Here is a 24,114-nt window from a genome sequence, read left to right as displayed (position 1 = left end):
GATTAAAAACTATTAATTAATGGATTAAAATGTGATTAATTCAAAATAGAGTAAAGGCTTTGACAAAATTAAAATCTTCCAGCAAGGTCATTAGTGCACTTCATCACCTCGTCACGCATATAAACGGTATTGAAATTCTTCCATATAAACGGTATTGAAATTCTTTTGACCCACATAAGCAGACCAAACCTTGTCGTTGTGGTGCCCTCCCTCACATAAATGTTTAACCAAATCAAATGGGGAAATTTAACGTTGCCCTCCCTCACATAAATGTTTAACCAAATCAAATGGGGAAATTTAACGTTGCAATTTTAGGAGGATGAATCCATCGAGAAAGAAATATATCAAAAAATAATAATTAATTTCATAAAGTTCTATTATAATAACTTTATTTAAAATTTCCTTTCCATGCTTTCAAATTAACTATGATACTTCTGGACCACCATGTACCCCAGCTATCCTTATTACCGTCGATAATCACTCCATTGAAACACTCTTGAAAAATATTTATTGTTTAATAGTTCCATGTAAACTTAGGTATTGTATAATAATAATAATGGTAATAAGAATTTTTAATTCAAGATATATTAAAATAAAAAATAAGAATATTTTTAATTTTTTTTAACTTTCAAAAAATAGCCATTTCACTTCATAATGGTAATAAGAATTAAAATAAGATATATTAAAATAAAAAATTAAGAATATTTTTATTTTGTTTAAACTTTCAAAAAATAGCCTTTTGGTGAAAGAATAAAACAAAGGTTGACCTAACAAAGTATATTTAAAATATATTATCATTACAAACCAGCAATAGTTGTAGTCGTGAAGTATAAAATGCCAAATACTCTCCTTGCCACTATGAATACATTTGTACATGAACACATTCCACCATTAAAATTAATACACGTGGGCAGTTGTGGGGTTGAAGGTAGAAGGTTCTAGATGATGCGTATGAATATAAACGTGGGCAGCTGTGGGGTTGAAGGTAGAAGGTTCTGGATGATGCGTATGAATTGGAAGCTGAGCGGACTGAATCTGACGAGTCGATTCCTGCAGATTGCACACCGCTTTCTCATAGTTAACAAATCCCATGAACCAAAACTCGTGACAGTCCACCGTCACGATCTGAATATATTTTTCAACGGGATTATCTTTGTTGGTAGACGGATTCACAACCTTCAGATTCGCCGATGGAATTACAACCTACATTCATTATTACTTCAAGTTTACACTTCTCCCCTTCATTACCATTATTACTTCAATTTCAAGAATTCAAGAATTACTATTATTTAAAAGGATTCAAGAATGTAGGCAGCACTCACCTGGTAGTAACTCCATGATAGCTCTGCGGAGGGAGCAGTGAACGACAAGGGACAATCGCTACAGAATGCAATCTTCATGGTCGAAATGTAGAGAGTTCCGGCAACGCGGCCGGTGGATGTCGAGAGATAGCAGGGATACATTTTCCTTAACTTCTCCTCTAGAGAGACGGAAACGTCTGTCGGAATAGAGCTTCGAAGCCGCCTTCTATTAGAGCTTTGGGTAAAAACTTCTCCTCTGGATAGACAGAAACGTTTGTCGGAATAGAGCTTGGGAAACGTCTGTTGGAATAAAGCTTCAAAGCCGCCTTCTGTTAGAGCTTTGGCACCCAGGCTCAGCTTCCCCCATGCTCCATCCGATATGATGTGCCTAGTTTTCACTGCATTTAAAAGGAATCCGTCAATTGAAAACGTAGGCAAGCAGGCACGCAAGAACCTAAGAAAAGCAGCTGATGTTATACTTATAGTTGGTCCAGACATTTGTTGGGTATTTTTGATGGGGAAAATACCAAAAACCAAATATTCAAACACACAGAGGCAATGCTCTGTTTCTTTTGCTCCAGGATCTTTTGTGCACACAGAAGACTTAAAAAAAAATTCACTGAGGAACAGAGGATTTCACCATAAAATATTTCTATTCATTAAAACAAAAAAAAACATTCACTGTGTCTCCATATGAGAATTTACACTGCTGTGAAAAATTCCCATTAACATTTACTGTTGTAAAACCTCCATTCACATTTACTGGTGTAAAACAATTTTACATACTGCTGTAAAAGCAAAACTTACACAGGCTTACAAAATTCGCCTTATGCACTGCTGTGCAAAACCACACATGGTTTTTCGCTATGGCCAACACAAAAAAAATTACATCACCAAAAAAAACTCACACCCCTGTTCTTGTTTTTCTACACACTGCTGTGTGTTTTCCCTTTTTCAAAAAATACAATGAGCAAAAAACTCAAGCATATATGTTTTGCTCGCTATATAAAACATAATGCGTAAAAACTCTATATTACCGTGGCCCCCTTTTTTTTTACATTACATATGGTCAACACTTAAATAAATATATGCCGTATATATAAAACTAAATGCATTACGTGCCCTATGTAAAAAACTTAACTATTCACCTAAGTTTATGACAAGCATTAATGAAAGGTATGGTCAACCATGCTTTTAATTTACTCCACGCAAAACATTGAATTGATGTGGGTTCGTATGCAGCTCCAGGTGATCAACGGCGGAGAACACGGGAGCAAATCCAACGGTGGAGAACAATATCGGAGGACCAACAAGTGTTGAACTTTATCCTCCGAGAAAATGACGTTGCGTTACGTCAGGGCTGAACCACGTGTCAGCTCCACATTTTCTCGGGCCCTTGTGTACGAAAACCATTCTCTGCAGGTAGGCGGTCCGAGAAATCTTTAAACCGGTTTGTGGTTTTTGCTGGCGGTTTTGGGGAGCGTACGGCTGCGTTGAAATTATATTTCAACACTCCCCTTTAATTTCAACAGCTGGGCATTCGGTCATACCGAGACACTTTCTCAAAAATTCAAAGCTCTTCTGATCAAGTGGCTTTGTCAAGATGTCTGCTACCTGTTCTTGAGTCCTGCAATGTTCTAGGACAATTTCTCCATTGTTCACTAATTCTCTGATGTAGTGAAACCTTGTATCAATGTGTTTCGTTCTCTTATGAAACACTGAATTCTTTGACAAAGCAATAGCTGAGCTATTGTCACAAAAAATCACTGTCGCTTTTGCCTGCTCTTGGCCTAAGCTTCTCAACATTCTTCTCATCCACACTGCTTGACATGCTGCTGCTGTAGCTGCCACATATTCAGCCTCTGCTGTAGACAATGCTACAATGGACTGCTTCTTAGAAGCCCATGAAATGGCTCCTGAACCCATATTAAAAACATAACCGGAAGTGCTCTTCCGATCATCTACACTTCCAGCCCAATCGCTGTCTGTGTATCCAACCAAATCTGAATGTTCTGAGGCATGATATAAAATTCCAAACATTTTGGTGCCTTTGACATACCTTAAAATTCTCTTTGCTGCCTGCCAATGTGCCTCCTTTGGCCTCTCCATGAACCTGGAAATTAAACTAACAGCATACATTAAATCAGGCCTAGTAGCTGTTAAGTACATGAGGCTGCCTACAATACTCTTGTACAAACTAGGATCAAAATCCTTGCTGCTGTCCTCTCTGCTGAGCTTTAATCCCATTACTGTGGGAGTGATGGCTGCCTTGCATTCTTCCATCTTAAATCTGCTCAAAATTTGATTTACATATCTTGCTTGAGATATAAAAATTCCTTTTTCATTTTGATCTACTTCTATGCCTAAGAAGTATCTCAAGAAACCCATGTCAGTCATTTCAAATTCATCCTTCATGACTGATTTAAAATTCTTAATGAGCTGATCATCATTACCTGTGAAAATAACATCATCAACATATAAGACCACAATCAAAATCTTACCATCCTTTTCTTTGATGTAGACTGTGGGTTCTCCTTCACATCTGTCAAATTCATTATCCAATAGATATGAATCTATCCTGCTGTACCATGCTCTTGGCGCTTGCTTCAGCCCATAAAGAGCTTTCTTCAATTTGCACACTTTGTGCTCTTCACCTTTCTTCTCATATCCGAGAGGCTGTTCCACATAAACCTCTTCCATTAACACTCCATTTAGGAATGCTGATTTCACATCCATTTGGTAGACTTTCCATTTGTTTTGAGCTGCTATGGACAGCACTGCTCTCACGGTTTCCATTCTTGCAACCGGGGCGAAAGTCTCCTCATAATCTCTCCCATACTGCTGCTTGTAGCCTTTGACAACCAGCCTTGCCTTATGCCTTTCAATCTTGCCTTCAGCATTGCTCTTGGGCTTGTAGACCCATTTCACACCAATGACTTCTTTGCCTTTCGGTAGCTCAACCAAATCCCATGTTTTGTTTCTCTCTATGGCATTCATCTCCTCATCCATAGCTTCTATCCATTTCCTATCTTTGATTGCATCTTCGAAATGAATAGGATCATCAACATGACAAAATAAGGCAAATAAGGAATTCATTCCTTCTTCATAAATGTCACTTAGATTTCTAAACTTCTTACCTCGTTCACTTGGTGTGCAAGTGCTTGAAGATGCACTTGAATTTCCTCCTTGTGGTGTGCTTGGAGAAGCACTCTCATTTATCCTCAATGGTGTCCCTTGCTGTCCTTGTGTTGGTGCTGCTGTTTGGGGATTCATTTCAGCCACCTCCTCTTCATCTTCATCGTGAGACAAACAGTTTTTGACATTCACTGTTTTCTCTATGCTTCCATCCCAAGCTTCCTCTTCAATGAATTGAACATCCCTGCTGACAAAGAACTTCTTGGTAGATGGAATGTACAGCCTGTAGGCTTTGGATTCATCACTGTATCCAATGAAGATGCATTTCTCCCCTTTGCTGTCCAACTTCCTCCTTAGCTGATCCGGAATGTGTGCATAGGCCACACACCCAAAAACTCTCATGTGGGTGACTCCTTGCTTTCTCCCACTCCATGCCTCTTCTGGCACTTTGTTCATGACTGCTTTTGTAGGACACCTGTTCAATATATAAACTGCACAATGTACAGCTTCAGCCCAATACTCATTTGGCAAATGCTTTGCCTTCAACATGCTCCTTGCCATCTCCATGATGGTTCTGTTCTTCCTTTCAGCAACTCCATTTTGCTGTGGAGTGTACCTTGCTGTAAACTGTTTATGTATTCCATTTTCTCTACAAAATCTTAGGAATTCCTTGGAGATATATTCACCTCCTCTATCAGTTCTCAAAACTTTAATGTGCAGCCCGCTTTGGTTTTCAACAAATGCTTTGAAGTTTTGGAATTTCTCAAAGACTTCACTTTTGTTCTTGAGGAAATATATCCAAGTCTTTCTTGTAAAATCATCAATGAATGTCAAGAAATATAGGCTGCCTGCTAATGATGGAGCTTGCATTGGTCCACACAAATCTGAGTGGATAATCTCTAAGGGTGTCTTTGCCCTTATGCTTTTCCCTGATGGAAAACTTTCTCTATGTTGTTTTCCCAAAATGCAGCCTTCACATAGGCTGTCCGGTTTCTCTATCAATGGTAATCCCTTTACCATTCCTTTCCTACTCAACAAATTTAGACCTCCAAAATTGAGATGCCCAAATCTCAAGTGCCACAACCAATTTTCATCCTTTGGCACGCTTTGGAAGGCCTCTTGGGTAACTGCTGCAATTTCATTTTTGTTTTTCAAATCTGCCCTGATCCTCAAAGGGAACATCCTGTTCCTTGTCATCTTCACTTCAGCAATGCATCTTTTGCTGGGTGGTATATCCATGATGGTGCACACATCATTTTTAAAGAAAACATTGTACCCCTTATGGACAAGCTGTCCAACACTCAAGAGATTACATCTCATTCCGGGGACATAGTATACATTTGCTATGGTTTTCCTTTCTCCTTGCTTTGAAAGTATTTTTATTTCTCCTCTTCCCATAACAGACACTTTACTATCAGTTCCTAGTGTGACCTCTGATTTCAAATTCTGATTTAAGGCTGAAAAGAGGGCTATATTCCCTGTCATATGGTTGCTGCAACCTGAGTCTAAAAACCATATGTCCTCACTATGTGTTTCAGCCATGTTACAAGCTAACAGGACATTTTCTTGACTGCTGTTTTCTCTTGTAACATTTGCATTTTGTCTATTGTTCATATCATGTTGTTTCTTTCTACAATCACTTGCATAATGTCCATACTTTTTGCAATAATAGCATTGAACATTAGATTTATCATACCTTTGTCCTTGAGCATGATGTTGTCCTCCTTGTTGGCTGCTGCCTTGGCCTTGGTTCTGATTTGGATTGTTGCCTCTTCCTTGTGCATTTGATGAGTTGTTCCTTCCACCTCTATTCTGGCTTCTGCCTCTTCCTCTTTTGTTTCCTCTGCCTTGACCTCTGCCTCTTCCAAAGGACATCTGGGTCTTTAAGGCTTGCTCAAGAGATGAGTTTTCATTCCTACTCAACCTCTGCTCATGTGTTATCAGTGATGCATGCAGCTCATCAACTGAATAGCTTGAGAGATCCTTTGTCTCTTCAATGGTGGTGACTATGGCATCAAACCTTGAGGGTAAGACCCTCAAAATTTTCTCCACAATTCTTCTGTCTTCAATGGTTTCTCCATGAGTTCTCATTTGTGTGATTACACCAATCACATGAGTGAAGAATGAGTCAATGTTATCTGACTCCTTCATGTTCAAGTTCTCAAAATCCTTTCTCAGCAATTGTAGCTTTGTTGTCTTCACTCTCTCCATGCCTTGATAGGCTGTCTTGAGGGTTTGCCATGCTTCATTGGCTGTCTTAGCTGCTTCTAACCTTGGAAACATACTCTGGTCTACTGCTAGATACAACAACACACAGGCTTTTGAATCTTTCTTCCTATTGTTCTTCAGCAGATCCTTCTCTCCTTGAGTTAATGCATTGAACTCAGTTTCATCTGCTGGTTCTTCAAAGCCTTCTTCAACTATTTCCCATAAATCTTGGGAAGCAAGCAGAGCTGTCATAGTTATTGACCAGTAGTCATAGTTCTTCCCATTAAACTGTGGGAGCTGGGTGTTAAACAAACCCATACCAGTGCTTGTGCTGGCCATTCCTTGACTGTGTATTTAAAACACTGACTGTCTCTTCAATAACAAACAAGATAGCTATGAAGAATACCTGAATCCTTTGTTGTCTGAGTTTTCTGTCTGCCTGAGAAGTTTTGCTGCAGCAACAACCTTCTCCCTTCAGCTTCTTTAACTTTTTTTTAAAGAGCCTAAGCCTGCTCTGATACCACTGTTGGGTATTTTTGATGGGGAAAATACCAAAAACCAAATATTCAAACACACAGAGGCAATGCTCTGTTTCTTTTGCTCCAGGATCTTTTGTGCACACAGAAGACTTAAAAAAAATTCACTGAGGAACAGAGGATTTCACCATAAAATATTTCTATTCATTAAAACAAAAAAAAACATTCACTGTGTCTCCATATGAGAATTTACACTGCTGGAAAAATTCCCATTAACATTTACTGCTGTAAAACCTCCATTCACATTTACTGGTGTAAAACAATTTTACATACTGCTGTAAAAGCAAAACTTACACAGGCTTACAAAATTCGCTCCACCATTTTCCTTATGCACTGCTGTGCAAAACCACACATGGTTTTTCGCTATGGCCAACACAAAAAAAATTACATCACCAAAAAAAACTCACACCCCTGTTCTTGTTTTTCTACACACTGCTGTGTGTTTTCCCTTTTTCAAAAAATACAATGAGCAAAAAACTCAAGCATATATGTTTTGCTCGCTATATAAAACATAATGCGTAAAAACTCTATATTACCGTGGCCCCCTTTTTTTTTACATTACATATGGTCAACACTTAAATAAATATATGCCGTATATATAAAACTAAATGCATTACGTGCCCTATGTAAAAAACTTAACTATTCACCTAAGTTTATGACAAGCATTAATGAAAGGTATGGTCAACCATGCTTTTAATTTACTCCACGCAAAACATTGAATTGATGTGGGTTCGTATGCAGCTCCAGGTGATCAACGGCGGAGAACACGGGAGCAAATCCAAAGGTGGAGAACAATATCGGAGGACCAACAAGTGTTGAACTTTATCCTCCGAGAAAATGACGTTGCGTTACGTCAGGGCTGAACCACGTGTCAGCTCCACATTTTCTCGGGCCCTTGTGTACGAAAACCATTCTCTGCAGGTAGGCGGTCCGAGAAATCTTTAAACCGGTTTGTGGTTTTTGCTGGCGGTTTTGGGGAGCGTACGGCTGCGTTGAAATTATATTTCAACAACATTTGAGGCCAAATTCTCAACCTTCTTCGCCCAAAAATTCGGTGATTGGCATCAGATAGAATTTCAACCCAATCTCTGACTATGGCATATTATGGTTGGGATGTTAAAATTCATAATTGACCAATACCGTTCATAATTGATTAATATCGATCTCTGATTAACTAATTAGTACCGCTCTTGAATCTTATGACAATGAATGTTTCAATTTTAAATAAATATTTTTATTTCAAAAATATTAAAAATTGATTTACTATTGGTGTATTAGTATTTATATGACAAAATATATTTGAAAGTAATAATAAAGAGTATAACATGTGTATTGTGTTTCGCAAGACTTACTATTGAAATCTTGACAAAAGGATATGCTTATTTGAGACTATAATAAAGTCTCTCTATCCTAATTAATTAAAATAAAAATTTAATTAAAAGAAAATTAAGAGGAATTTGAAGTATCGGAGTGAACATTGAAATTTAATTAAAGAAATTTATATTCTAGGCATTTAAGAACATTGAGGGGACATTTTGGGATTCATGCTATATCAACTTAGATCCATCTAACACCAGATATATCATGCGCCGAGAGGGATCAAACCCTCGAGGTGCAAACCTTCTTTTTGGTGTGTAGAACTTGAGGAAATGTTTGCACCTCGAGGGATATGATCCCTCTAGGCACATGATAGATCAGTGTTAGAAGGATCTAAGTTGGTTCCAGTTGAGGGAAACAATGTCACATTTTTATATTATCATTATCATGTATATTTTGAGATAAAATTCAAATTCACGTTATGTTTACTTTGCTTGGAATGACCATATCATTTTCTTCTTTATTTTGGTCTGTGCGCTACGTTCCTTAAATGATTTGTACGTCTCAGTTTGGATGCTTTGAGTGGTTTGTGTGTTTATGTGTTTGGATTTGGATGGTAATATTTGTGAATATTATAGTTGATGTGTTATATTTTTGTATGTGTATGTAATTGTTTATTAGTAATTAGTTGGTGATGAAGAAGGGATACAATAGTTTACAAGAAGATTGAAATTGCACATCTATTTCATTTGATTTTAAGTATCACGACTTTTGACAACTAAGTAAAATTCTAAATAGTGTTCCTCCAAATATTACAAAATATATTTTGAAGAGTAGTTTTAATAATTTACTATGTCAAGTTTACTCTTGAAATAATTTGTTTCTTTGTTTATGTTTGAAAGATTTTATTTCTTGAACTTCAAGAATAGTTTGATTTCCTTTTTTTTATGTTATAAATATACATTTTCGTCTTATAAATATTTTTGAATACATTGTTGTATGCAATTACTCTATTAGTAATTTTGAATATATGTAATTGTCTATTAGTAACTATTTGGTAATGAAAAAAAGAGGTGATCTTTTCAAGAATTAATTTGCACTTTGTAGGAAGATTGATTATGCACAGAGGATTGATTATGCACATATTTTTCATTTTAATTCTAGGTATCACAACTTTTGATAGCTAATTATTTCTTAATAGTGTTCCTCTACCTATTACTAAATATATCTTGAAAAGTATATTTTTAAATAATCTATAGCCTCAAGATTAACATTTAATGAAAACAATCAAATAGGATTAGAAAACAACATCTACACTGAAATCAATGCATCTAATGCAAGCAATCAAATGATCATAGAAATCAACATCTACACTGAAATCAATGCATCTAGTGCAAGCAATCAAATAGGGTTAGAAATCCACATCTACACTAAAATTCATGCATCTAGTGCAAGCAATCAAATCGGATTAGAAATCTACATCTACACTGAAATCCATGCATCTAGTGAAAGCAATAAAATAAGATTCGAAATGCACATCTACATTGAAATCAATGCATCTATTGGAAGCAATCAAATATAATTAGAAATCAACATCTACACTGAAATCAATGCATCTAATGCAAACAATCAAATAGGATTAGAAATAAATATACATTGAAATCAATGCATTTAGTGCAAGATTTTTTTTCCCTCTCTCCCCCATCCATCTAATCTTGGAAAATATTTTTAATAATTTACAGTTTCAAGATTAACAACATCTAAGCAAGCAATCAAATAGGATTAGAAAACAACTTTTACACTGGAATCAATGCATATAATGCAAGCAATCAAATAACATTAGAAACCAACATCTACACTGAAATCAATGCATCTAATGCTAGCAATCAATATAATTAGAAACCAACATCTACACTAAAATCAATGCATCTAGTACAAGAAAACATATAATATTAGAAATCACCATCTACACTTAAATCAATGCATCTAGAGCAAGCAATCAAAATCTAAACTGAAATCAATGCATCTAATGCAAGCAATCAAATATAATTAGAAATCAACATTTGCACAGAAATCAATGCATCTAGTCTAAGAAATCAAATATGATTAGAAATCATCTACACTAAAATCAATGCATATAGTACAAGAAATATTATTCCTTCTCTCCCCCTCCATCTATATCTATATATCCATCCATCTCACCTTCTTTGTCTCTCCATCTCATCCCCCCGCCCCCCCAAAACACACACACTCACTCTCCATATCTATATATCTCTCCCTCCCTCTCTCTATCTTTCTCTTCTTCCCTCTCTTCACCTCCCATCTATATCTCTTTCTCTGTCTGCCTCTCCTTTGAATTTTTATATCAACCCCAAAACATGCACACTCTTTCTCCATATCTATATATCTCTACCACCCTCTTCCTCTCCCTCTCTCTTCCCCTTCACTCACTCTCTCTCTCCCTTCTATCTCTCTTCCCTCCTGCTCTCCTCTCTCCCTCTCTCTCTATCTCCCTTATCACTCCCTCTCTCTCTCCACCTTTCTCTCTCTATGTATTTCTTCTTACCTCCCTCTCTCTTTCCCTCCAACTCCATCTCTTTCTCCCTCCCTCTCTCCTCTCTCTCACATTCTCTCTCTCTTCCTTCCTCTCTCTCTCCCTTTCTCTCTCACCTCCCTCTGTCTCTCTCCCCCCTATCTCTCTCTCTTGACCCTCCAACTTTGTCACTATCTCCCTCCCCATCTCCTTTTCTCTCCTTTTCTTCCCCTTTCCTTCCATCTCTCCTTCTTTGTCTCTCCATCTCACTCCAAAACATACACACACCCTCTCCATCTCTCCCTTGTCACTCCCTCTCTCTCTCTCTGTCCATTTTTCGCAGTTTATGACTTTCTTCTTCACTCCCTCTCCCCCCTCCAACTCCATCTCTCAGCCCCTCCCTCTCCATCCTTACCTCTCTCCCCCTCTCTCTCAAGTCATGTACTTCCCCTCTCTCTACCCCCATCACTCTCTCGCTTGATGGGTTTTGTTATATTCTTTCCACGACTAGCCCACGTAGTTAACCGGGGGGTTAGAGGGGGGGCAAAGTCCCCCCTTCGTTGCACCGATTCCGTAGTGGGGGGGTCACAAGGGGTTTGAGTGGTGCAGGTAACCCCACTCTATGGGGTCTCAGGTAGCGCCCCGGAAAATTTTGGTTTTGGAACCTATGTTAGGTTGTGCGGACCCACCTATGGTTTTGTGCATGATTTTCGCACATGTTTTTGGACGCGATGGTTTTCGGTCCATGGTTTTAGACACGATGGTTTTTGGTCCATGGTATTGGATGCTTCGGCATGTATAAATATGTACTATAACATTGAAAGGAACATAATGAAAAATCAAGCTGGTAGTCCTGGTTTTGGGATCCAGTGGAAAATCTCTGTGTATATGTGTTTTATGTGTTATGCTCTTGCATTGTTTATTTTCTATGGTTTTTAAAATTCATATGCACGTAATTTCTGTACGAGGTTAAAACCTACATTTGGTGTCGGAGTTGTTTTGGCTTCAAGGGGACACCTTTGTTGCTGAGGGGTTTTGCTCGAGCCTGTGGTAGACCTCGTTTAGTGGGAGATCTGCAAGATTGATTCTGGTGGTGAAAGAAGATAGTGAGCAGTGGAAAGATAGAGATAAATAAATTTAATGGTCAGAGTTTTCAATTGTGGAAACTCAAGATGGAGGATCTGTTGGTGGATAAAGATCAGTGGATCGTGGTAGATCCAGGTACTAAACCAACAGGAGTGTCCGATGAAGAATGGAAAAAGTTGGATTAGAAGGCAAAGAGCACAATATGATTATGTGTCTCAGATTCAGTATTGCTGAATGTATTAGGGGAAGCTATGGCAAAGGCTTTGTGGGACAAGTTAGGGACTTTGTACCAATATAAGTCTCTGGTGAATAAATTGTTCCTGCGAAAAAGTTATATAACCTGAGGATGAAAGATGGAGACTCAGTGACAAAGCATGAATGCATTTAATACTGTGGTAAGTCAGTTATCATTTGTTGATATCAAAATTTCAGATGAAGATAAGTGCATTAGTTTGTTGTGTTCTCTACCAGATTCATGGGATAGTCTAGTCATTGCAATAGGTATCAATGCAACTGCCTTGCAGTTTGATGAAATAGTCTCATCCTTCCTGACGGAGGAGATGAGATGGAAAAATATGGAGAGCCAGAATGGTGATTCCTTGTCTTGTACGAGGATGATCCCAAAACAGAAACAAAAATAAGTCATCGAGTGGGAGATCTAAATCTAGAGGGAGATCTAAATCTCTAGGAAAACCTATAAAGGTGGTGTGTTGGAAATGCGGAAAGGAAGGGCACTACAAAAGGGACTGTAAATCTAAAGCTCCTGATAAAGGAAAGGGATCTGATGATGCTCCTTCTGCAGAGGCAAAAACCACCTCAGATGAGGTTGGGGATGTGTACTTGGCTTCTTCAAGTACACATGTAGATCATGACACATGGTTGATTGACTCAGGTGCATCCTTTCACTTCACTCCCCCTAGAGAGTGGTTCTGCGAATATGAGAAATATGATGGTGGTGATGTCTTCTTAGGGGATGATAGGAAGGCTAGAATCGTTGATCGTGGAAAAGTAAAGTTTAAGTTGCAAGGTGGAAGGGTTAGAACGTTTCCGGGTGTTCTGCATATTCCTGCATTGGCCAGAAATCTGATTTCTATAAGCAAGTTGGATGATGCAGGTGTAAAAACAGTGTTCGATAAGGATACCTACAAGATGGTTCAGGGAGCACTGGCATTGATGCGGGGAGTTCGGATTGGAACTCTGTACAAGCTGTAACGTAGCGCGGTTGTTGATGGGTGCAACTGTTCTGTGGTTCCTGAAAGTGGAGCAGAAAATCTAGTGGTCTCTGGAGAGAAGACCATGCTGTGGCATCAAAGGCTTGGACATATTAGAGAGAAGGGCCTTTGAATACTTCATGGTAAAGGTATGGTAGAAGGTATCAATAATAGCTGTCTGTATTTTGATTTTTGTGTAAATTGTGTATATGGGAAGCAGAATCGGGTGAGTTTCCCCTCTGGTGGTAAGAGGGCGAAACATATATTAGAGCTTGTGCATAGTGATGTGTTTGGACCTGTGGAGGTTCCATCACTGGGTAAGTCTATGTACTATGTATCATTTATAGATGACTTCTCAAGGAATACATGGATATATTTCCTTAAGAAGAAATCTGAAGTCATTGACAGGTTTAAAGAATTTAAGGCTCTGGTGGAAAACCGGATAGAGAAGAAACTAAAGGTGCTGAGGATAGATAATGGTGGAGATTTTTGCAGTAAGGAATTTGAAGAATTCTGTAAGAAGTGTGGTATAGTACGGCAGAAGACTACTCCATATACACCTCAGCAAAATGGAGTTGTAGAAAGAATGAACAAGACGTTGATGGAAAGGGAAAGAAGCATGCTCAGTGGTGTCGGGTTAGGACAGGAATTCTGGGCAGAGGCGGTGGAGACAGCATGTTACCTGGTCAATAGATCACCTTCATCAGCATTGGAGGATAAGACTCCACAAGAGGTATGGACTGGTAAGAAACCCTCTCTTTCACATCTGAGGGTATTTGGATGTGATGCATATGTACATATTCCAAAGGAGAAATGAAACAAGTTGGATAGTAAATCTGAAAAGTGCATCTTTATTGGGTATAAGGATGGTTTAAAGGGTTATAAGCTTTGGAACCCAGTAACAAGGAAGGTTGTGTACAGCTGAGATGTGGTGTTCAAAGAGGTGAAAGATGTTATTAAACATCAAGTCCAACTAAAGGAACTTGAGAAGATAGAGTTTGAGCTAAAGGAGGAAGAATCAGACTCTACAACAGAGGAGGAATCAGAAGATGAAGAGCCACAAACTTCGAGTGTGAGAAGATTATTTCAAGAAAGAAGGCAGCCAGAAAGGTATAGTCCATCTGCTTTCTGTTCAAATTTTGCTTTATCTATTACTGGTGATGATCCCAAAACTGTGAAGGAAGCAGTAGATTCAGAGGATGGAAAACTCTGGAAAGAGACCATGGTTGATGAAATGGCACCTTTGCACAAAAATGAGGCTTGGGATCTGGTGGAGTTGCCAGCTGGAAGGAAACCCATTGGCAACAAATGGGTGTTCAAGAAGAAGACAAATGCAGAAGGAAAGGTGGAGAAATACAAAGCTTGGTTGGTAGCAAAAGGTTATTCCCAGGTGCTAGGAATTGATTTTGGTGATATTTTTTCTCTTGTTGCCAAGGTAACTTCTATTAGATTACTTTTATCTATTGTTGTTGCTTTTGATTTTGAGGTAGAACATATGGATGTGAAGACAACATTTCTTCATGGGGGTCTGGAAGAGGAGATCTACATGAAGCAACCTGAAGGCTTTGCAGTGAAGGGTAAGAAAGAATTGGTATGCAAGTTAAAGAAGTCTCTGTATGGGTTAAAACAGTCACCAAGGATGTGGTATCAGAAATTTGATACATTTATACAGGGACTTGGCTTCACCAGAAGCAAAGTAGATCACTGTGTGTATTTTAAATTAATTGGTGACTGTGTTATTTATTTGGTCTTGTATGTGGATGATATGTTGTTGGTTTGAAATGAAAAAGAAATTATCAAGGATTTGAAGACCCAATTGTCCTCCAAATTCGACATGAAAGATCTTTGTGCTACAAACTATATTTTGGGCATGGAAATTAAAAGAGATCGGGCAAAGAGGAAGCTCTTGTTGGAAATAATAATGAGAGGGGGGGTGAATCAGTATTATCAAATTCTTTTCAATATATCTTCCTTATTTATACTTTGAATAATTCTTCAAATATTGATCATTACTTTGTATGTCAGAATCATAAAATAATGAGCAGGAACAAGAAAAGCAAATAGTCACACAAAAGAACACCAGATATAAGGTGGAAACCCAATGTGGGTGAAAACCACTTGCTGCAATATGTCTCTATCTTCTTTTAATAAGAAACTCCTTTTACAATGATTTTGTACTGGTGCAGTCCTTTACCAGTACGCAGGCTACAACCTGCAGAGAGCTACAACTCTCTCTTTCGTTTTCCAGTCTCTCCTGGAAGGGAGCTACAACCCCCTACTTCTTTTCTTTCAAGGACCACTTTTCATAAATTTTCAAACTGGATCCAAGAACATCAAAAACCCATCAACTACACTTGCATCATCAATCTCTGATTTCACCAAAGCCAACCCGCATACAGATCTGTAAATATTTCCTTATAACTTTGCAGTTGTTACATCAGACATACCCAGATCATAACATGTGTAAAATAAAACATGCATAAATAATTCAGACCCAGATTATTAGATTTATAGATCAAGCGTATGCCACATATCACAGATCAAAATCATATAGAGATACCACTATTCCAGCCTTAAGATTTTGGCCCATCAATAGAACTTATCCTTCTCCTTACGCTCAAGTTCCTTCTTCATTCAGATCCAGATCTGCACCATAACCCAATCACAATATTCCAGATCTAGCACTTTATCAGATATTCGATAATTCAGAAGATGCCTTGCCAAATGATCTCCTTCCTCTTTTATATCCTTAGTCCTTTCTCAATACCACGGTCCAAAACCATAGGATCAAAAAACTGTTGGACTAATACCATGAACCAACCATGAAAGTGCGCGAGATCAACACTTTTGGATGCAATACCACGGGCCAAAACCATAGGATCAAAAACTGTCGGACTAATACCATGAACCAACCATGAAAGTGCGTGAGATCAACACTTTTGACGAGGTACCATGGTCCAAAACCATAGGTTCAAATACCAAGGACTAACTACCATGGACCAAAGGTAAGTTCTCCAACATATAAGCGCTTTTCCTTGCATGAAAGTGCGTACCATGGTCCAAAACCATAGGTTCAAATACCAAGGACTAACTACCATGGACCAAAGGTAAGTTCTCCAACATATACGCGCTTTTCCTCATAGGTTCAAATACCAAGGACTAACTACCATGGACCAAAGGTAAGTTCTCCAACATATACGCGCTTTTCTTTGCATGAAAGTGCGTACCATGGTCCAAAACCATAGGTTCAAATACCAAGGACTAACTACCATGGACCAAAGGTAAGTTCTCCAACATGAAAGTGCGTGAACTTTTTCTCTACATGAAATAAACTTTTCTCTGCATAAAAGTGCGTGAACTTTTCTCTACATGAAATAATCTTTTCTCTACATGAAATAAACTTTTCTCTGCATATAAGTGCATGAACTTTTCTCTACACTATAATTTATTATCTGAGATGAGTGGGTTGCCATCAAGTACAACATATGTATCATAATTCCAACAATCTCCCCCTTTGGACTTGATGGCAACAACAACCAATCACTCTCCCCCTTTGACATCAAGGGCAAAGGGTTATGCTCCCCCTAAGAACATGCTCCCCCTGACTATAAACCAGATCTGCAAAGAAGAACCATAATCCATGACCATGAAAGAGATAGAGACGTATTGCAGCAATATTCAGACCAGCATCCATGATCTCCTTCTGTACTTCCTCCATAATGCCAACAATGCATGATATGCTCCCCCTGAACCTGTGCCATTCGATCTTTGACCAATCCGCAACCCAGCACATGTACGCATATACTTCAGATGAACCTTGCGTACAACCAACAATCAGAAGAGATTCAACAACAAGATGATGCATCAACAACCCCCAGCTTTTGCCTGAGGTATTCAAAGGTCTCCCTAGGCAATGGTTTGGTGAGTATATCAGCAACCTGTTCCTTAGAAGGAACATACTCCAACTTGACCTTTTGTTCAAGCACTTGTTCCCAGAGAAAGTGATACTTGATTGGTATGTGCTTGGTTTTTGAATGCATGACTGGGTTCTTTGAAATGCTGATTGCACTTGTATTATCACATAAGATGGAGATGGGTGGTGTACAAGTGATTTGAAAATCCTGCAAGGTCTGCATCATCCAAAGGAGTTGAGTGCAGCAAGATGCAGCAGCAACATATTCTGCTTCAGCTGTAGACAAGGCAATCGAACTCTGTTTCTTGCTGAACCAAGATACTAATCTGGAACCCATAAAGAATGCACCACCACTTGTGATTTTCCTGTCATCCACGCTTCCGGCCCAATCTGCATCTGTATAAGCATGAAGTGTGAGATCTGTATCTCTAGGATACCATAAGCCATAGTTTTGAGTCCCTTGAAGATATTTGAAGATTCTCTTTACTGCCTGAAGATGAGTTTCCTTTGGATTTTCCTGAAATCTTCCAACTATTCCCACTGCATGCATGATGTCTGGTCGGGTACCTGTTAAATAAAGTAGACTTCCAATCATAGATCTGTAAGTTGGTTGATGCACTGCTGCTGATTCATCATTTGCACTGAGGTTACATCCTGTGACCATGGGTGTACATACTGGTTTTGCTTCTTCCATACCATATTTCTTCAAAATCTACTTGAGATACTTAGTTTGAGACAAGAAGATCCCTCCATTTTGTTGGATTTGCAAACCAAGAAAATATGTCAATTCTCCAAGCAAGGACATTTCGAATTCTTTCTGCATCACCAAGGCAAAGCTTTGACTCATAGATTCTTCATTGCTGCCAAAGATAATGTCATCTACATACACAACAAGTATTAGCAATTTGTCATTTTCAATTTTTATATAAAGATTGCTATCTACTGATCCTTTTGAAAAACCTTGTTGATGAAGATATTTGCCCAAACGATAGTACCAAGCCCTTGGAGCTTGTTTAAGACCATAGAGAGCCTTTTTCAATCTGCATACAAGATTTGGATCATTTCCAAGAATGAAACCATCTGGCTACTCAATGTATACTTCTTCTTCTAAGTCTCCATTCAGAAAGGCTGATTTCACGTCCATTTGAAATACTTTGAACTTTTGAAAGCTTGAGAGAGCAAGGAACATTCGGATGGCCTCAAGTCTTGCAACAGGAGCAAAAGTTTCCTCAAAATCTATTCCTTCTTGCTGCGCATACCCTTTACAGACAAGTCTTGCCTTGTTTCTAATTACTTCCCCATTTTCATTCAACTTATTTTTGAAGACCCATTTTGTCCCTATAACATTCTTATCCTTTGGTCTAGGAACCAACTCCCAAGTGTTGTTCTTTTCAATCTGCTCAAGTTCTTCATCCATTACTTTGACCCAACATTCATCTTTGCATGCCTCTTTTACATTTTGTGGTTCAGTGGAGGAGAGTAATGCCAAATAGCTTGAAGCTTCTGCAATTGTTCTTCTTGTTTGTACACCTGCTTCTTTCTGCCCCAAAATCTGAGATTCTGGATGATTCTTCTGAACGTACCGGGATGGAGTCTTCTCTTCTATTCTTATCTGTTCCTCTGGTGCTCCTTGAGGTTCTTCTTCTTCATCATTCTGTCTTTGAGGGTAGTCTTCATCTTCTTCGATATTTTCATGATTTACTTGCCTAGGAATGTATCCCTTTTCATCAACCACTACATCAATGCTGTCAACAATTCTTCCAAGTCTTTTATTGTAGCACTTATATGCTTTGCTGTGTGGAGAATAACCAAGAAGAATGCCTTCATCTACTCTAGGTTCAAGTTTTCCAAGTTTCTCATCAGTATTCTTAATATAGCATTTGCTTCCAAAGATTTTGAAGTGCTTTACCGAAGGAGTCTCACCATACCAGAGCTCATGAGGAGTTTGAGTGTTGTTCACTCGGACATTTGTTTTGTTGAGAATAACAACTGCAGCATATGCGGCTTCACCCCAGAAAGTTGCAGGAGTTCCAGACTCATCCAGCATAGCACGAGCCATTTGTTGGACTGTTCTATTCATCCTTTCCACCACTCCATTTTGCTGAGGAGTTCTAGCTGTAGAGAATTCTCTTCTTATCCCATGTTCTTCACAGAAATCGAAAAATTCATTTGAGGTAAACTCCCCACCTCTGTCAGACCTGAGGCACTTAATTTTGTAACCTGATTCATTTTCAACCAAGGCTTTGAAGGATTTGAATTTCTCGAATGTTTCATCTTTGTGCTTCATAAGTCCTAACCAAACAAACCTGGAGAAATCGTCAATGAATAATATCAAGTATTCTTCTCCTCGAGGTGTCCTTTTCCTAAATGGACCACATACATCTGTATGGACTAGCTCAAGAGGCATGCTAGCTGATCCTTCCTTCTCTGGAAAGTTAGTTCTGGTTTGCTTTCCAAACTGACATGATTTGCATATGGTGTTGTCTAGAATTTTGATATCTGGAAGACCACGAACTGCCTGATATTTGCATGCTTTCCTTATTTGTGAAAATCTTAGATGCCCCAACCTCCGGTGCCATAACCAGTGTTCATCATCCTTGGTCAAATAGCATTGTTGTTGTCCTTCTTCAAATATGTATAGATTATTTGGAGTTCTTCTACCTTTGATCACTGTTTTCCCTGTATCAAGATCACGAACGCTACATCCATTTGATCGAAATATTACCTTGGTTCCTTGATCGCACATCTGACTGACACTCAGAAGGTTATGCTTCAAGCCATCAACATACAAAACATTTCCAGCTTTGACCTTTTCTTTTAACTGAGCTGTGCCTTTTCCTTTTATAGCTGCTGGAGTATCATTTCCAAAAGAAACTTTCTTTCCCTTTTCTAAAGCAGAATATGATTCAAGTTTTTCTTTATCACCTATCATATGCTTCGAACATCCACTGTCGATGTACCATAGATTTTCCTGTCCCTCTGCATAAAAGGCTATCCCACATCTTTCTGTTTGTGGTTCCTTTATTCTCCATGTTTTGGTGCTTGAGGCTTGTTCCTTTGTCTACTGAAACCTGCTCCTGCATTCAGAATCTTCATGACCAAAGTTATTGCAAATAGAACATTCAACTTCATTTTCAAGAGCTGAAAAGTTGTTATAGGTCCTTTTTGTAATCCCGATCATACTTCTTTGTTTTTGAGCTTCTCTAGTCATGATTGTTTTATATGCAACACATTGAGCTGCTTTGTGACCAAAGTTATGGCAAGAGAAACATTGCCCATTGAAGAAACTTCTGCGATTATCAAATCTACCGGCCAAATGATTGTAATTTCTATTGCCATCCATTCTTGAAGCAAATTGAGAAGAGTTTACCTGTGGCTGGTTGTAGCTTTTGTTCATCCTTAAGACAGATTTCCCCTGGTTTACCTGATAGTCTTTGTTCGTTCTTGATGTAATTCGTCCCTGCTTTACCTAGTGATCTCCATTGTTCTTTTGCTCATTCCTTCTTGCTGCATCAAGATAACTCTTTGAGGTGGATGCTTGAGATGTTTCTCCATTATACCCCAGACCTGTCTTGTTTAGCGGAGAACGCTGTACATTGATGATCTCATCCAGAGTTTCAGATCCTTTGACAAACTTAAGATTAATAGCCTTTGTTTTCTCAATTTCTTTTCTAAGGCCAACAATTTCACCTTCTAACTTTTCAAGATATTTTTCTTTTTCATCAATTTGAAATTGTAGAGTATCAATGATCATATTCTTTTCTTCTATACATGTCTTAAGTCTAGAAATCTCTTCATTAAAACTATCCACATCTATAGCATCCATGTAATCATCATCTTCAAAGGCCATTAAAAGTTTATATTCATTACCTCATTCATCTTCATCACTATTTGATAGACCATCACTGTCTTCATGAGTGTAGTAGCTTTTCTTATTTGCATTCTGTTTCTTGTTCCATCTAATAGGTTCCTTTCCCTTGTCGATCTTATCCTTATGAGGACATTTGGCAGCATAGTGACCTACTCTTCCACAAGAAAAGCATTTGAAGGGTAACTTACCTCTGAATCGTCCAGCACCCCGTTGAAGATTTCTGACAAAATTTGATTCTTCTTCTTCTTCTGACCCATGTCCTGATTCATAGTACTCTCCTTTACCTGAAGCCTTGAAGGCAACTTCTTTCCTGTCAAATGGACCTCCTTTTCTCATTTCATAAGCAGTTAGAATTCCATGTAGTTGTGACATTTTAAGATTTTGTAGATTCTCCTTTTCTTCTATAACAGAGACTTTAGATTCAAACCTAGGTGACAAAGATCTTAGAACTTTTTCAACCACAACAGCCTCTTTTATTTCTTCACCCAAATTTTTCATACAATTAACAATCTCATCCACACGAAGAAAATAGTTAGCCAAACTTTCATCATTATACATTCTGAGATTCTCATACTGAATCCTGAGGGTTTGAAGTTTTGCACGTTTTACCTGTTCATCTCCTTCGTAGCTCAAAACAATCTTGTCCCATATTTCTTTTGCGGATTTATATTGCATAACCTTCACGAATTCAGATTGAGATAGACATCCTAGAAGAGTATTAACTGCCTTTGCATTTGTTTCATATTTCTTCTTCTCAGCTGAATCTGTAGGAGTAGCTGATGGAAAAGTATACCCTGTTTCTATAATGTCCCATACTTTTGTACCGAAAGATTGAAGATAGGCAGTAACTCTTACCTTCCAATATACGAAGTTTGTCCCATCAAAAATCGGTGGCCTGATTGATGCTTCCCTCTCGTAGTTGCTCATGATGTTAGATCTTCCTTCAAGCGATCAAGCTTCTTCAGAAGGACCTGCTCTGATACCAATTGTTGGAAATAATACTGAGAGGGGGGGTGAATCAGTATTATCAAATTCTTTTCAATATATCTTCCTTATTTATACTTTGAATAATTCTTCAAATATTGATCATTACTTTGTATGTCAGAATCATAAAATAATGAGCAGGAACAAGAAAAGCAAATAGCCACACAAAAGAACACCAGATATAAGGTGGAAACCCAATGTGGGTGAAAACCACCTGCTGCAATATGTCTCTATCTTCTTTTAATAAGAAACTCCTTTTACAATGATTTTGTACTGGTGCAGTCCTTTACCAATACGCAGGCTACAACCTGCAGAGAGCTACAACTCTCTCTTTCGTTTTCCAGTCTCTCCTGGAAGGGAGCTACAACCCCCTACTTCTTTTCTTCCAAGGACCACTTTTCATAAATTTTCAAACTGGATCCAAGAACATCAAAAACCCATCAACTACACTTGCATCATCAATCTCTGATTTCACCAAAGCCAACCCGCATACAGATCTACAAATATTTCCTTATAACTTTGCAGTTGTTACATCAGACATACCCAGATCATAACATGTGTAAAATAAAACATGCATCAATAATTCAGACCTAGATTATTAGATTTATAGATCAAGCGTATGCCACATATCACAGATCAAAATCATATAGAGATACCACTATTCCAGCCTTAATATTTTGACCCATCAATAGAACTTATCCTTCTCCTTACGCTCAGGTTCCTTCTTCATTCAGATCCAGATCTGCACCATAACCCAATCACAATATTCCAGATCTAGCACTTTATCAGATATTCGATAATTCAGAAGATGCCTTGCCAAATGATCTCCTTCCTCTTTTATAGCCTTAGTCCTTTCTCAATACCACGGTCCAAAACCATAGGATCAAAAAGCTGTTGGACTAATACCATGAACCAACCATGAAAGTACGTGAGATCAACACTTTTGGATGCAATACCACGGGCCAAAACCATAGGATCAAAAACTGTCGGACTAATACCATGAACCAACCATGAAAGTGCGTGAGATCAACACTTTTGACGAGGTACCATGGTCCAAAACCATAGGTTCAAATACCAAGGACTAACTACCATGGACCAAAGGTAAGTTCTCCAACATATAAGCGCTTTTCCTTGCATGAAAGTGCGTACCATGGTCCAAAACCATAGGTTCAAATACCAAGGACTAACTACCATGGACCAAAGGTAAGTTCTCCAACATATACGCGTTTTCCTCATAGGTTCAAATACCAAGGACTAACTACCATGGACCAAAGGTAAGTTCTCCAACATATACGCGCTTTTCCTTGCATGAAAGTGCGTACCATGGTCCAAAACCATAGGTTCAAATACCATGGACCAAAGGTAAGTTCTCCAACATGAAAGTGCGTGAACTTTTTCTCTACATGAAATAAACTTTTCTTTGCATAAAAGTGCGTGAACTTTTCTCTACATGAAATAATCTTTTCTCTGCATAAAAGTGCGTGAACTTTTCTCTACATGAAATAAACTTTTCTCTGCATATAAGTGCGTGAACTTTTCTCTACACTATAATTTATTATCTGAGATGAGTGGGTTTCCATCAAGTACAACATATGTATCATAATGCCAACAGCTCTGGTTAAACTAGAAGAAGTATGTCGAGACAATATTGCAGAGGTTTAATATGCAAGATAGTAAACCGTTGAAGGTTCCTATTCTTGTAGGTGTGAAGTTATCTGCTGAACAGTGTCCCAAGACACAAGAAGAGGAAGAGGACATGTCCCGTGTTCCATATGCAAGTGTAGTCGGTAGCCTGATGTATGAAATGGTCTATACTAGACCAGACATTGCACATGTAGTGGGAGTATTGAGCAGGTTTATGTCAAAACCAGGAAAGGAGCATTGGACAACAGTGAAGCGGGTTTTCAGGTATTTTTGTCGCACTAGTGATTATGGTTTGTGCTACCAAGCAAGACCAGGATTGGACAGAGTGTTGGATATTCATGGCTTTGTTGATGCAGACTGGGCTAGAGATCTGGA

At 38.4% G+C, this 24,114-nt stretch overlaps 1 protein-coding gene across 1 annotated transcript in view; it reads right to left on the bottom strand.

Moving 5' to 3' along the window:
- Positions 1 to 897: 897 nt before the first annotated feature.
- The window catches only part of LOC149183054 (GEM-like protein 5), a 35,824-nt gene continuing 12,607 nt past the window's right edge, over positions 898 to 24,114 (bottom strand). The window contains exons 2-4 of the mRNA XM_089414804.1: positions 1,574 to 1,699; positions 1,323 to 1,480; positions 898 to 1,203 (exon numbers count right to left, since the gene is read on the bottom strand). Of these exons, the coding sequence (XP_089270930.1) occupies positions 898 to 1,203; positions 1,323 to 1,480; positions 1,574 to 1,699 (590 nt within the window). The remainder of the gene's footprint in view (positions 1,204 to 1,322; positions 1,481 to 1,573; positions 1,700 to 24,114) is intronic.

The sequence above is a fragment of the Pinus tabuliformis genome, chromosome 3_2 (genome assembly GCF_031772625.1).
Source record: "Pinus tabuliformis cultivar Carrire ecotype Pingquan chromosome 3_2, CPIR1, whole genome shotgun sequence".
Taxonomy (NCBI): domain Eukaryota; kingdom Viridiplantae; phylum Streptophyta; class Pinopsida; order Pinales; family Pinaceae; genus Pinus; species Pinus tabuliformis.
This window is presented reverse-complemented; position numbering and strand designations above follow the sequence as displayed.